Genomic DNA, 16,463 nt, shown 5'->3' with positions numbered 1-16,463 from the left:
AAGCCCGTACTCAGCAAATGAATACTGAGCCTGTAAGGGGGGATAACTATTGGATGGAGGAGTAAATCGAGTCAGGTAGGATTGTGTATTGGTTTTGGGTTGAGTCTGGCACGGATGGTGGCGAAAAAGTGTCTTCACTGTAGGGACCAGGCGAAGCAGAGAAGGTCTTAACAAGTCCTGCATGACTGAATCTGGGAGTGGGGCAAAGGGTAAGACCTTTGGAAAGGGCTGATACTTCAATGAAACTAAGGCTTTTGGAGGAAGGGTTCATTATTGTGTTTTGGGTCTGTTTAAGTTCTGGATCTGTGTGGTGGTGGCAGGGAGTTTCTGTGGGTGTGGATAATGTAGCAGCTCTGTGAGACACAGTTTGTCGACTATGAGAGAACGCATGGGAGGTTTGGAGGCTCCCCTAGAGGTAATGGGTATTGGTAGTTCAAAGGTTAGCAAGTGTTTTGAGGTGGCACTGTGCATGCTACTCAAGTTCCTGGAGGGCAAGAGTTTCTAATGTGAGACATGGAATACAGGAATTTGTGATCAAAGAGGAGGAGAATTTTACAGATGGGAAGGAGGTATTGCAAGACAGTTGGGCCCGATTTACATGATTTTGCAGGACTAGGTTGGTGAGGACTGTGGACTGATGGACTCTGCTGAACAGATAGAGGTAATTGTGGAAGGAAGGGTTGCAGCTGGGGAGGAATAAACTGATGGGTCAGCCCATTTGGGAGGATTCCATGAACTAGGCAACAATGTAGGAACAGTATGTGGGACAGGGTTTTGGCTACAAATTGGGAAACATTTCTGTATTGGCACAGATGGAAGGAGCAATAATCCATAATAGATGTTAAAAAGCAGCATTACAGCTTCCCGCACCACTCGCCCTCCCCACTTCATGCTTCCTCATCCCTACCACCCATGCCAGATTGCTTCTCCCTTCAGGTACAGTTGCAGTCCGTAGTCCGGCCACAGTGGCCAGAGACAGTGGTCGTGTGTGTGTGTGTGTGTAGGTTGGGCTTGTGTGAATGTGTGTGTGTGTGTGTGTGTGTGTGTGTGTGTTCTACTTCAAAAGAAGACCTTTTGGTCGAAAGCTTAAATGTATAATGTGTAGTAAGGAGGGAAGATTGGGTTTAACATCCCGTCAACATCGAGGTCATCAGAAATGGAGCACAAGCCCGACTCGTGTCGAAGATGGGGAAGGAAATGAGCCGTGCCCTTTTAAAGGAACCATCCTGGCATTTGCTAGGAGCTATTTTAGGGAAATTACAGAAAACATAAATCTCACAGGCCGGATGCGGGTCTGAACTGTTGTCCTCTCAAATGCAAGTCCAGTGTGCCGAACACTGCGCCACCCTGCTCGGTAATGTACAACAGTCTTTTCACTGTGCCTGTCTGCAACTCAATGTCTCTATAAAGTGAGTAGCAATCTATCCTTTTCGTAATACTGTAAATATTAGACTCATATTAGAGGAATGTATGGTACAGCAAAAAAGATATTTAGTGGGTGTATTTCATTTTGGTAAATGTGTGTAAGTGCCTGAAGATGAAGCCATAAAAGGCTTTGAAATTGTTTGTAAACAAATGGAACACACTAGACTCTCACTAATCTAGCCATTCCCTCCACACATGGGACCCAGATTATCAGAAGTGCGGGATTACTGAGAGTGTCTCAAATTTAGTTTCAACACACAGGGACTACACTTTAGTAAACACAAAGACACATTCATTTTCACAAAAAAAGGGAAAGGGTCATAAAAAACTGCTCAACTGCTCGTCCAACACTCTTCTCAGCAGCAATGGTTTTCAGTGAAGCACATTGGTTCAGCATATCTAAAATTTCAAGTCTTTGCTTGTGGTCTAATGTAACAGGTTGCCTTTTAGAAGCCATGATACTGAACTGTAAAGAAAGCAACAGTTTCAAATATGTAACTAACAACATTGTTGTATACAGTAATTTTTTGTTGGTTCCTTGCAACCAAGGATCTGAGTGGCCTGCATCTCCTTTCCAACCCATTTCAACCTTTACCCTTCCTCTCCAAAGAAAGAAAAAGTTCCTTTTTCTACATTTAATGTAGTACTTGGAATTTCACACCCTGAAGGTAAGTACAGCGCAACCACTGTAATATACAATGACAAGTCAGTAAGTATCTGCCCTTTCATTCTAATCATCATCTGGTTAGTAGTACAGCTCAGTGTGCTCGTCAGCAACTACACAGCGCCATTCTCTTCATTCGTGGCAGGTTTTGGTGTCATGAAATAAGGTCTTTTGTGTTCTTGTGAAATAAACATGACTGCACCATTCTTTGTTTGCACGAATAAAAAACAGCCTTTTGTAATCCTTTTTTTCTGAAAGTGTACTAGGAGCTGAAATCCATAGCAGGCTATCAGCAAAATACAGGGGCAGTGTTTTACCATGATACAGAGTTTAGCAGTGGACTGAACAATTCAAAAGTTGCCAAAAAAGTGGGAAGGACAAGGACAGAGCAGGAGATCTAGTCACATGCACACCTTAGCTGACAGCAGCAAATTTCTGACCCAATTTTGAATAACAGGAGGGTGACTGTCGCTGAAGTGGCAAACCAAATGCACAATTCTGCATATAACTTTATCTGTAAAAGGCCCAACTTGTTTGTGCAAGAGAAGTGCCAAAACAAGTTGTGGAGTGACAAATATAATTGTGTGAGAGTCTGTCAGCAGTTACTGGACCATTATGTTAATGAAGGTGAAATATCTTTGATGCGAATCGTCACTGAGGATGAAACATGTTCATCACTTTGAAGCAGTGAGCAAACACGAGAGCATAGAATAGAAACAGCTCAGATCTCAAACCAAAATAAATTCAGGAGTCGGCGCTCTCCAGAAAAATGGTAACTTTTTGGGACAAACAAAGACCAGTTCCGGGATATTTTCTAGAACATTCCCCAGGAAACTAGTAAACAGTGAACAGTCATCATAAGAGAAATTTGTTTTTCAAGAAGTTGCAGGCTAAAATTCAGAACCAATGCCAAGGGCTACTGTCAAACAGCATTCTTATTTGCACAACAACATGCTTCCGTGTACCATTACTTACGGCAGTCATACCCTTCAGAGTGTGCATTTAGAGGTACTGTAGCATCCTGCATACATTCCTGGTCATGCCTTGCCAGGTTTTCGTATATTTACTATCAATTCAGCTCCGATGAAGACCTCAAGGAAGCAGTGCATACGTGGCCTGCTGTTCAAGAGTGAAAACTTGTGCAACAGTGGATCAAGAGCATTAGAAACAAGAGTGACTATGTTGAGAAATTATGTCACTGTAAATATAGTGCAGATACTTTTTACTCTCATACATTCTTATCTTGTCTGAAGAATGACAAATTGTGCTGTGGTCTGACATCCACATATGATTATATCTCACACCCTACAAGAGGGTATGTTCATTCAAAGGTTGGAGGATGGCAATAATGTAAAATCTCCCATACAACTGTGCCTAGTACAGCACTGTAGTGCTCAAACCAACCTACACACAGAGGAGTCCTTTATCTTACCTGCCAGACATAACATTTAACCTCTCTTCTTTCCAGCACCAAAGCCACTCAACAAGTTACATTACTTGAGAAGCAAGGTTATTCTGATTCTCTCACCAAATACATATCTCACAAAATAAATTTGTAACTAAAAAAGAATTTTTTTAAAATGGAAAGTAGATCCAATATATACACACCTTTGCAGCAAGATCTTGAATGGCAATATCCCAATGGTCTACCTTCCTCTCAACCAAATGGTTTATAAGAGGCAGAGTATATTCTTCAAATTGTGCTATATACACACTGTGGAATGCGGAGAAATGAAAAATTAGGGCCAAAGAAAAAATGCACAAAAATACTAAAGCTGTATAATATTAAACTGACAATTACAAGAATGTTACTTGCAATACCTCAAAAACATTTAAATGGTAGCCAGAAATCCAGTACTAGGCAAAATCAAAAAAGAATCCAGCTTACAAAAATAAGATGACCGCCGCCGCCGCCACCACCACCACCACCACCACCACCACCACCACCACCAACAAAAACAACAACAACCCCAACAACAACAACATTACTGAGTATTGGCAACCACCCTCGTACAGACAATCAGCGCGTGATGCACAGGGTGCCTGAACCCACATTTTTAAGTTGCTTCGATCCTACATAGAATTTTTATTATAGCAACAATAGGAATTACATCTGTCTTATCTATTTGAGATGCTAAACGGTGAGCCACTTGGTTCAATGTTTTTAAAATTTTTTATTGCTCCTGCAAGCAGTTTTTAGGCACTTCAGACTCATCATCACATGAGGCACAATTAAAGCTGAGACACTTTTGCTTTAGATAAGTCTTTCCAAACTGTACACAGAAATAAGACAGCTGTGTTATTTGGCTACATACACTTCACATAAACCAAGACATTGTGAACAAAGCACTTCAAAACCAGTGTGGAACACACAGCACTTGGTGACATGAGGTTTAACAAAGAGCTTACAAATATTCAGTTTAAACACTAAGAGTAATAATGCACTAGATATGACATTTCACTGCATCACAATTTTGATACATGATTATCCCGGAAACCAGAACCAGTTACAATTATCTTAGAGCTTCCTGGGGCAACAAATTTTAATTTTCAATATTTTGCATAGTTACTGACTGAATTTAAAAATGTAAAATGCTGTCATAGTCTACACAGTCTGCGGTATAATCTTATGAAAAAAGTTTAACACAATACACAATAAGACAAGTATTCCAGTTAGAAACGTATTTGAGAATGAGAGCACTTAGTGACTCGCAACAACCTTTACGTGTAATTTCAAACATTTACAAACATTTTCCCGCTGGCAGCCCCCCACAAAATGACGAAAGGGAAAAAGTTTTGCTGGTCACGCAGTAAAACTTCAGCATAGGGGATGATATTTTAATTTAGTATCTCTTTACTACTAACTTCAGTCACAACATATTCCACTGAATGTACTTGGAAAATTATATAATTGTACAACACACAGTTCAGGAAATATGACAACATAAATGTAGAGATGTGTGAAAAACATGGTTTTGAGTAAAATGGAGCTTAAATTGCCCAGACGATATTCAGCCAACATTTCATAATGAGGACACTTATTGACTTCCAACAAACAAACTGGATTCTTTTGCTCTTCTGCTTCTGTAGGATTATTGAACATTGCATCGCGAGGTACATTTCATTGTTCTTCCTCCTCCCCCTCCATTCTCCTTCATCTAAGATCATTCCCCACACCTTCCTCCTTTATTCTTCTTTCAATTATTATACGAGTGCATGCTGGAAAGTAATGCATTCGAATTTTTACATGAAAACTGTTAAAATTTTTTAAGTAAAACATGTTGTTAACATTATGTATCTTTATTCTCCATGTGTACATATTTATTTCTCAACACAGTCACCCAAGTGGAAAACAGATTTCTCGCAACAAGAGACCAGTTTTTTGATACTGTCACTAAAACATGACTATCAAAGTGAAGTACTCTAAGGTGTTCTTCAAGTCTTGGAAACAGATTAAGATGTCTTGGAAACAGATTAAGATTGGATGGGGTCTCGTATTATCATGCTGAAGGAGAGGATGCTCCGTGTGTGAACAAAGTCTTTAATTTTTCTGAGGTTTTTCACACACCAACATTGTTACGTTACTTGCTGCCACGTTACGCGCTACAATTCAGAGTCCTCTGCAAGTAGACGGTTGCAACTTGTGACAGCGAAGCAGAAAAGTTGACCGAGTAATCACCACGACATGTAATACTTCAACTGATACTGAGAGAAGAACAAAAATTCTGTAAGAATTACTTTTCAGCACACACTCATAGTTTTTCCTTTCCTCATTTAGTCATGCTCCAGGTTTCTGAACCGCACATGCTGCTGGGCTTATCACTGTGTTATAGATTCTCATCTTTGTGTTCACTTATATTGATATTGAGCTGTGCATCTCCCTGAGGGAATACATGCATTTCATTCCTACCACTATTCTTTCCTTGATGTTCATTTCCACCACTATTCTTTCCTTGATGTTCATTTCTATGCTGTTGTCATTGATAAACATAGAAACCAAGTATCTGAACTCTTTTGAGCCCCATGGCATTTACATAAAGAAATTCCTCCTGCTCTTGTCTTTCTCCTAGTTGCATGAACGCCATTTTGTCTTGCTTCACCTTTAGCCCAATCTTCCATGCATAGTTGTCCATTATCTGGTATATTTCTTTGAACTATTGGTTTGATTCACTTAGTAGTACTATATCTTCTGCACATGTGAAACAACTGAAAATACCATCCACCTGTACTCCAGCCCACTCCTGTTGCCTACACTCACTTATTACTTTCTGTAAGATGTTGTTTACCACAACACAGGAGACAGCATTCCCTTGTCTGAGACCTGCCTCAATCTCTAACACTTCTGATGTGACCCTTCAGAAATGCATTGCTGCTCTTAACCCATCCAAACAAGTTTGCACCATTCTCAATAGCTTCTTAGGGATTCTGAAGTGACACAGTGCATTTTATACAGCTGCTGTTGTACGAACATTGAAAATCGACTGTAGATATCTTTATCATATTCCCAGCATTTTGCAAACAATTGTGTTAGAGTGAAAATGTGACCTACTGTCAACTGGTTTGGTCAAAAGCCAACTTGGTATTCCTATATGTTGTTCTCTATGAATGGTTGCAATTTTCTGAGGATGATGATAGACAATACCTTGTCGTTATATACAGCATACTTCTGTAGTTACCACACTCCATTTTGCTTCACTACTTGTATATTGGGCATATTATGGCCAATTTCCATTCTTTTGGCAATGTTTCATTCTTCCATAACAATTGGATCAGTTTATATATTTCTAGGTGCAATCTCCCACCTCCCTGTTGGGTTGAGTTTCCTGTTATTCTGTCCCGCTCTAGGGGTTCGTTGTTTGTGAGTCTTATCAGTCACTTCCCGTTATTCTTCATATTTACTTTCCTAAGTGGTGTCTGCAGGTAATGTCCATCTGGTCTGGGCAATTAAGGATTTGGATTGTTTAGGGGAAGAGACCAAACAGCGAGGTCATCGGTCTCATCAGATTAGGGAAGGACGGGGAAGGAAGTCGGCCGTGCCCTTTCAAAGGAATCATCCCAGCATTTGCCTGGAGCGATTTAGGGAAATCACGGAAAACCTAAATCAGGATTGCCGGACTTGGGATTGAACCGTCGTCCTCCCGAATGCGAGTCCAGTGTGCTAACCACTGCACCACCTCGCTCAGTGGCAATTAAGAAGTTTTGAAAAATATTCCTTACATCTTTCTAAAATTCTTTCCTTGTCATTTATCAAGTTGCCAGGCTTAAACATAATTTCAATTATTTGCTAAACTTTTTCTCACTTACATGCTTAACATCAAATATTTAACACATTAACTCGTATGTAAAGTAACTTGTTGTTTGACGTTCAGGTCTGAATATCAACAACGACAACTAGGCTACAGCGGCCCAAGACAATGTACATGTGTGCGTGAGATGTGCCAGCTTGCATGAATGTGTGCGTTTTCCTTTCTTTTCTGAAGAAGTCCTTGGCTGAAAGCTCAGTGTGTAAGTCTTTTCATTGTGCACACACACACACACACACACACACACACACACACACACACACACACACACACACACACACACATTGTGTGTCTAAATGTCTGTAGTTTTGCTAGAAAAAGGGCAAATGCTCAAAAGCTATTGTGAATGCTGTTTTCTGTTATGTGTTTCTGTGGTCCAAGCATCAGTCCATTGTAGATGAGTGGTTGATTTTCCCATATTTTACATACTGCTCCATCCAGGAATTTCCATTATTGTCTGGTATTGTTATGAAATAGGATAGATTGATACCCAGTGACAAGCAGTCCATCTCAGAATATACCAAGGTATACCAAGGTATACCAAGGGTCTCACCGAGGGCTTCACGGACAGAATTTACTCTTACAACCTAGCACAGAAACAGGTCTCCCATGTCTGATCTCTCCAGTCACCTACAACCTCCCACCCTCCCACATTCCCAGTGATAGGCAGCAAAGGAGCACTCCCCTCGTGACTCAAAACCACCCAGGACTGGAGCAACCGAATCACATTCTCTGTCAGGGTTCCTACTACCTCTCATCATGGTCTGAAATGAAGAACACCCTACCCATTATCCTCCTTCCAGGGGTGTTCTGCCACCCACCAAACATACGCAATAGCCTTGTCCATCCCTATGCCACCACTGCCCGCAACCCCTAGCCTCGTGGCTCATGTCCCTGTAATAGAACTAGATGTGAGGACTGTCACATACATCCTCCAAGCGCCACCTATTCCAGTCCAGTCACAAGTGTCACCTATCCCATCAAAGCCAGGGCTACCCGTGAAAGCAGTCTTGTGATCTATAAGCTAAGCTGCCCCACCACTGTGCTGCATTCTATATGATCATGACAACCAACAAGCTGTTCATCCACACAAATGGCCACTGACAAACTGTGGCCTAGAGACAGCTGATCCATCCAATTGTTGAACATGCTGCACAACACATGTGAATTCAATGACAGCTTCACAGCCTGTGCTATCTGGGTGCTTCCTACCAACACCAGCTTTTCTGAACTGTGCAGATGGGAACTCTCTCCACAACATATTTCCCATACTCATAACCCCCTGGTCTCACCCTTCGGTAGTCCCAGTGCTCTCCTGTGTTTTCACTTCCCTGCTCCCACTCCAGTGCTACACATTCCAGCAATGCTCTTACAGGCTTTACCCCTTCTCTATGTCTCTCCTCTCGCTTCTGTCTATCCTCCCCAGCACAGCCTCATGACTCCACACCCCACAGCCCATCCTACCCCCACTACATCCCACCATGCTTCTACGAGCAGCATTACACCTTCCACCACTGCTACCCTGCTATTCCTCCCACTCCCTGCCCCCTCGTGCTCTCCTTATCCTCACCACTCATGCCAGGTTGCAAGACCCATCACGTGCAGTTGCAGTCCGGCAACAGCAGTCGGCAATAGTAGCCACCACGTGTGTGTGTGTGTGTGTGTGTGTGTGTGTGTGTGTGTGTGTGTGTGTGTGTTTTATGCCTGCATGAATATCTGTGTGTGTGTGTTTTTCTATTTCAGAAGATCTTTTTGTCTGATGGCTGCATGTTTAGAGATCTTTTCATTGTGTTTTTCTGCCTGCAGCTCAACATTTCCTCTATGTGGTGAGAAGCAATCTAGCCTTTTCATAATATTCCAAAGTGATTAGTATTTCAGTGACTGAAATGACAGATGCAAGCATACTTTCTCAGCTGCCTTACAGTGGGTGGCAAAGGGTGCTTCAGGTACCACCAGCAGTTCTCCCCTATCCCTGTTCCATTTGAAGACAGTGCACACGAGGATCAATTCTAGGTAACCTCCCTGCATCTCTACGAAGAGGAAGTGTCCTGCTCAACAAATGAAAAACCTCGAACACGTAAAAGTTTCTTCCTTTCAACAATCTAGTTTTAAAGCATGACTGTTTTCGAAAAATTTAATTTCATTTTCAAGTGCACACCGTGCTATGTTTATGTTGGTCAAAAGAATATGTCAGAAATTCTATTAAAATTTGCTTCACAGATATCTCTGTTGGAAATCTACAACTATTGTAATATCACTACTTGTCTCAGCCATATGTTCACAGTACCCAGGTTGCTGAAAAGTGATAGCAATACACAGAGAAAGGTGGGTTTCTACAGGCTCTTATGTGCGAGTACCATTCAAACAGCTACATAAAACAGTGTTATTAGTGATTATAAAACAGGTTTACATAGCTATAGTAGCTGCAAGTATTACACAAATTAATAGTGAGCTTCCAGGTGCTCTCCCAAGTTGTTGTTTCCATTTTCCACACAATATTTCAACGCTCGACCCAACCATCTTCTTCAGGTTCTGTGAGTTTTGCTGTTATATGTATTTGCTGTCTGTGCCATGAGACCAGCTAAACTCACATCATCTAAGGAAAATGGCCGAATCGATTGTCAAAATATTGTGCAGTAAATGGAAATTACTCTGCAGAACACCTAGAAGCTCATTATTAATCAGCTGCACTGAGAAAATATGAGATATCACATTACATAAATAGCTAATGATTCCTTGAGGACCAATGTTGGCAGGAAGCAAACCAATACATCCCTAAGATAGCATAAGCACACAAACTATATATTAATTATATATAAAAACAAAGATGAGGTGACTTACCGAACAAAAGCGCTGGCAGGTCGATAGATACACAAACAAACACAAACATACACACAAAATTCAAGCTTTCGCAACAAACTGTTGCCTCATCAGGAAAGAGGGAAGGAGAGGGAAAGACGAAAGGAAGTGGGTTTTAAGGAAGAGGGTAAGGAGTCATTCCAATCCTGGGAGCGGAAAGACTTACCTTAGGGGGAAAGAAGGACGGGTATACACTCGCACACACACACATATCCATCCACACATATACAGACACAAGCAGACATCACTATATATTAAGTGCTTTAATCAAGACCACTCACCAAAAAGAAGAAGCGTTGAGTTGTCAATAGGCACACAGAAGAAAGAAAACTTGCTAGCTTTCAGAGTTATCTTGTGATGAACTAGAGTGCGCGCACGCGCGCGCCTGCCCACACACACACACACACACACACACACACACACACACACACACACACACACATGCTCTTATATGGTGCTGGCTAAACTAGATTCTAGCCGGCACCATGTGGGGCCACAGGCGTACGTGTGCGAGTGTGTGTGTGTGTGTGTGTGTGTGTGTGTGTGTGTGTGTGTGTGTGTGTGTGTGTGTGTGTGCGTGTGTGTTTTCTAGCTCATCAAAGGATAACTGTGAAAGCTACCAACTTTTCTATCCTTTTTGTGAGTGCCTATCAATGACTCAACACTTCTGCTTTTCGGTGAGTAGTCTCCTTCAACCCTAAAGTATTTACATTCTCCAAGAACTTTCCTGCAGCACTTATATACTAGCCAAAGCAGATTAAATACCTGATATTGAGGTATGCATTAGTCCTTGAGCTAACTGCAAAGAAATCTGCAGTAGTCAGAATATCAATTCCATGGGGAAAAGTTCCTTGACGACCCACATTTTCCTGGAATGCTGCAGATGCTGCTTTCCGACAGTTTATCTGTAAAAAGACATCACCTTTTAAAAAAGCAGAAAAGGGACCTCTAAGCTAACCAATAATTTTGAAATAATATAAATTACAGGATGGAAAAACAAATAGAAATGAAGAAAAAAGTAACACAAGTTCCAGGATGGAAAAATTGTCAAGAAGTGCATGGTATGGACAAATAATAAAATTTATCTTGTGACATTTCTGGAAGAATTCTAGGTGTCGGTCACAGCATTATTATCTGAAACAGAGGTCAGATGCCAAGCTAGACTTTGGTTTGTGGCCTCATCAGAACATAAAATGTCATTAAACGCAGTGCACTAACAGTGCCTTACTACTGATATCCCAAAAAGACCAATCCTCTCATTCAGAGAGATACACATGTGGCACATGGAAATGCCCCATTCTTAATACTGTTAGAACAACTACTTGTTTCTACCAAATTGCAGGACTATTGCCTTTAGCTATGTGCTGTTTTCTCCTATGCACTTGGCACTGATGAGCCAAAACATTGCGACCACTGGCCATTGTGATACTGATTACCACCCAATGGCATTGTAGAAATGTGATACGGCGAGGAAAGCATATAAATGGATCAGAGACAAATGGAGATTCATTCTAGTGACACAAGGAGGCATCCTGTGGGACAGCTGCAACTGTATAAGTCCATTTTGTAAAATGAAGAAACTGCACTACAGTTGCTGATTCAACAGCCTCTTATGACATACATGACTGGTTTCAGAACACTTTAAGTTCCGTCATCTGCAAAATTTATAAAAATAAAAGAGAGAACACAGTGTTGTGTATACATAATATCACTTAACCATCTGAGGGCATCCTCACCCCAATGTTGTCACGTAATAAAAGCTCCATGTCAAAGGAGTAAAAACGTGGGGACCTAGAAACATCTAAAAAAAATCATCGCAACCAGACACTGAAAGTCACCAGAATCACGAAACATGTAAGATGCAATAAAGACCGGAAGAAAACATATCTACTATGTGGAATTACATGAATTCCATAAAAGTTTGATGTGCACGAGCAGATATGTTGGCCACACAGGTTGGAATTTTCATATGAGATTTAAAGAATTCCAGGTCAGCATTGACAATGCATTTGATTGACTACCAACATCAGCTACAGCAGGTTAGTGGTAACATATCTGTCTTACTTCTGCCAGAGAAAGGTTGGATACTCAATATCCTAGAAGAAATTGAAATCTTGCTTGCATGGCAAGCATCTCCATAACCACAATGAAGTTATTTTCAATGTGAAATGTTTCCTGAACAGCTAGAATGCAGAGTTATTCAATCACTTCTACAAAGTTATCCATTGGTGGGGAAAATGTCATATTAAAGGATTAAGATGTAGAAAAAGATTAACTCCATTAAGAAGTTTCACAGTCATAGCTCGATTTTTTTCATGGTTTCAGTATCCTCACCTACAAAGGTATTGATTGTGATTCAGAGGTGTTACATCTCATTCCTATGACAGCCACTGTTTCTGGCCACATCAGGAGGTACAGGAGTATCAAGTGGGCTGCGTGTCAGACAAGGATATAGGCCAGCGGACAGACCATAATCACTTGTTCTGTTACTGAGTCATGAATACAAGGAAGTACAAGACTGATCACTTGAACAAAAGCTGTTTATTGAATTAGTTATATAGACATGACAGCAGTGATATTACATATGCAGAAGTGCAAAGATAGAGTTATTAGGAAAATGGTATACAGTGTTGCAGATCCACATCCTCCCCAACCTGGTTGACTTCCAGTGGGGTGACCAACTGGACTGGTCTGGTAACATCTCTCCCAGCTGTGGTAATGAGGATTACAGTTCTAAGTAGTCCATCTTGAACTGGTCATAGTTCGTTTACCCTAGCCCTTTTCCCTAAACGTCAGGAAAGGACATTCTCTAGTAGAAGTACAATCTCTTGAATCCAATGGTTTGCCAGTGTTCTTGACTTGATGGAAAGTCCGAAAGAGCAATTAGAAACTAGTGCTGGAGCTTAAACTGTCTTACCAAGTCTATTGTTTATGGTGCCTCAGGGCCTCAACGAGAAAGTGAGCTCTGGAAAGCACTTCATTCTCAGTGTGACAGGTGTTGAATTATGTGCGGCTTCTATGTTCAAAAGTATTTTTTGTAGGTCTTCCTCATCCTTGTCGCAGCATCCTAGCATTTTGTGGAGGCACCGTTTAGTCGAGCCAATAATCTGTTCCCACCATCCATATCTCTGATATCTCTCAGTTAGTTGTCCATATTTGTTTTATCTCTCAGTTTGCTACATGGAAAGGTTGGGCATTATCACTGTAAATAATGTGTGGAGTGCCCCACCAACCTGTAAACATTTGAAGGGGTAATAAGAATAGGTCTGCAGTTGTGTTGGTGGATAGTTCCATATGTATGGCTCTTGTTACAACACAGGTGATTACTGATTATTAGAATTTAACATGTATTTATAGTGACGCCTGATTTTGCATATAGGGGACCAGCAAAATCAACTCTGAAAACTTCGAACAGCTTGTGAGGATTCACTCTTTCAGCTGGTTGTAGCACTAACATCTGTTGGCCAGCAATGGTATGTGCAATTTTACAGGGAAAGCTACTAAGGACCATTTCAGTCACAAGATGGCTGTGGAGTATCCAGAATGACTTTCTTAGTTGTAGAAAAACCATTCTTAATCCAAGATAGTGTACACTGATATGCGTGCACATAATCAGAAGTTTGGTGAAGCGTCAATTTTCTTCCATAATGTGGGAATGCCATTCTTCATCGGATGCCTCGGCACAATGTAGCAGCAGAGGAGAAGATTAGTGTTTAATGTCCCATCAACAACAAGATCATTAGAGATGGAGCACAAGATTGGATTAGGGAAGGGTGGGGAAGGAAATCAGCCATGTCCTTTGAAAGGAACCATCCCAGCATTTGCCTGAAGCAATTTATGGAAAACACAGGAAATCTAAATCAGAATGGACAGACGTGGGTTTGAACCATCATTCTCCCAAATGCTAGACCAGTGTGCTAACCACTCAGCATGATGCAGGCAATCCTGTACATGTAATAAGCCGCCATCTAAATATGGGGTTGAAGCATATTATTTTTGATGTCCTAGTAAGTGGTAGAGCTTTGCTTAAAGCAGCAAATTTCGAGGGGAAGAATTCTTGCTGCATGATCTTAATCCAATATAAATGAGCCCCTGCTATCTCTTACGCACTGAATTCTCCGCATGTGTCTGTTTTCTGAAAGTTTTCTTTTCAAGAAGAGAATGTAAGCAGTGGTTTGCAACAGCTTCCAGTAAGAGCTGAATATATTTGCATCTATGAGCAGTTGTAAAGCCTGAATGATGAAAGTCTGAGGAAATCTCTCTAGATTTAAGAAATGCATGATAATTGCTTGACCATAAATTAGGGTGTTACAATAGCCATGGTGGTCCATTCCACCAGATGTCCAATATTTGCAACATCTGAGGCTTGGATACTCTTGAAACTAAATCTTTGCATGGAAATGCCTCCACTGAGACAGTATGGTATTTCTGTAGCCCTGTTGTGTACAAACATTTTCCACGTAGTGGAATCACACTTTATCCACCCAAGAGTTATGACAACACCAGTCCAGAGTGGCACTCTGCTGAGATCACAAGCTGTGACATTGCAATAGTAGTGATGTAGTCTGGTCACTGTCAATGCTGCTAACAGTTCAAGCCAAAGAAGCGTTATTGTTTTCATGGATGCTAATAGCCTCTTACTATACATTACTTTGGGAATGTCATCAGTAAAAGGATACATAAGATAGTGTCAAGTGTCATACGCTTTCTCAGGTGCATCACAGAAAATAGCAATATAAAAGCTCTCATTCTCTGCAAGGATTCATCTTGGGATGGTAGCATTAGATAGCTCAGGAAGGTTTGACTGACATTCAGATGCGCCATTTAACAGATAGGTTAATCCCAAAGTAGTCAGATTAACCAAGTGTGTTGAAAGACAAACTGATGTTTTTAGTCCCAGAGGATCATGAAGACCTGCTGTTGCTCGTAATAAATTTCTTTTTGTTGCTGTCTCTGAAAATTTTTTGGTGACTTCTCACAAACTCACTGAGAATGTATCGTTTTCCGGTACCATGCCGTTTCTAGAACAATCGCTTTCGTTTGGATCTCCCTTCCTTCCATCTTCCAAATTGTGGATAACTGTTCTGAATTAATCTCATTTCAATGGTGACAATTTTATTTGCTTCATTAGTGAAAATAACCCTTAAAACAGCAAGACTAGGCTGCCTTCAGATTCAGTACCTGTAACAAAGTCGTCTATGTATACGTTCTGAGGCAGTAAGGCACCAGCTCTACAGAACTGGGACTGAGAAGTGTCTGCTAGATCCTAGAACGTCGCTGAAAGCAGAAACGAGTTGCAAGCAAGGCTTAAAGAAAGATGTGAGAATCAATAAACTGTCCTTTGTCTTGCATTAACGTGATCTTCAAATTTGTTGGTGTTGATCTTGTACAGTAGAGAGAGAGCTGTAGAAAGGCTCTAATAATTTCAGCAACAACTGCTAAGTGTCACTGATGGACTCTCAAGAAGGAGGTCAATCACTTCAGGCAACAAGTTAGGTCCAATTTCCAAAGTGTCATTAACAAATAGTACACACTGCTCATGCAAGGAATCATCAAAGACTATTCACCATTTTGTGCTCTCTTCTTGTCTTCCTCACTTTACAGACCAGATGTGGTTTAATAGCCATGTTAGAAGACTGCTCCATAATCAAAGAAAGCTTCTTCTCACATTGAAGTCAAAACCCAGCTGCTAAAACAGCAATTGAACAAAGCAAAAATGAGTGTAAGGAGAGCAGTGAGGGAAGCATTCAATGACTTTGAAAGTAAAACTTCGTTAACCAATCTGAATAAAAAGCCTGTGAGATTTAAATCCTCTATTCATTCACTCAGTGACCATAGTGGCACCAAAATGGAAAATAATAGAAAAAAGGCCAAAATATTGAATTTGGTCCTCTGAAATCATTTCACTGTGGAAAATCGTAACATAGCCCCCATTTTAATCACTTTAAGATGGCTGAAATGTCAGATATTGAAATAACTGATCTCAGAATAGAAAAGCAACTTGTAAAGGTCATCCTTCTCTAATATTACCTTTTTGAGATAACCGATACTACGTATACGATAAATTCTTGCATAGATTAAAATTATCGTTAGAGGTCATCCTTCTCAAACATTACCTTTTTGAGATAACCGATACCATGTATACAATCAATTCTTGCATAGATTAAAATTATCTCAGCTGTTTCACTAAAAGAAGTCATAGGATGTATATT

The 16,463-nt window shown here is 40.7% G+C and overlaps 1 protein-coding gene across 1 annotated transcript in view; it reads right to left on the bottom strand.

The window, feature by feature from the left end:
* LOC124552512 (tubulin-specific chaperone D) overlaps positions 1-16,463 on the bottom strand; it is a 192,117-nt gene that overhangs the window by 93,462 nt on the left and 82,192 nt on the right. Inside the window, exons 8-9 of the mRNA XM_047126801.1 lie at positions 11,017-11,156; positions 3,698-3,803 (exon numbers count right to left, since the gene is read on the bottom strand). Coding sequence (XP_046982757.1) covers positions 3,698-3,803; positions 11,017-11,156 — 246 coding nt within the window. The remainder of the gene's footprint in view (positions 1-3,697; positions 3,804-11,016; positions 11,157-16,463) is intronic.

This window comes from Schistocerca americana, chromosome 10 (genome assembly GCF_021461395.2).
Source record: "Schistocerca americana isolate TAMUIC-IGC-003095 chromosome 10, iqSchAmer2.1, whole genome shotgun sequence".
Taxonomy (NCBI): domain Eukaryota; kingdom Metazoa; phylum Arthropoda; class Insecta; order Orthoptera; family Acrididae; genus Schistocerca; species Schistocerca americana.
Note: the sequence above shows the minus strand (reverse complement) of the source record. Positions and strands in the feature narration are given on the sequence as shown.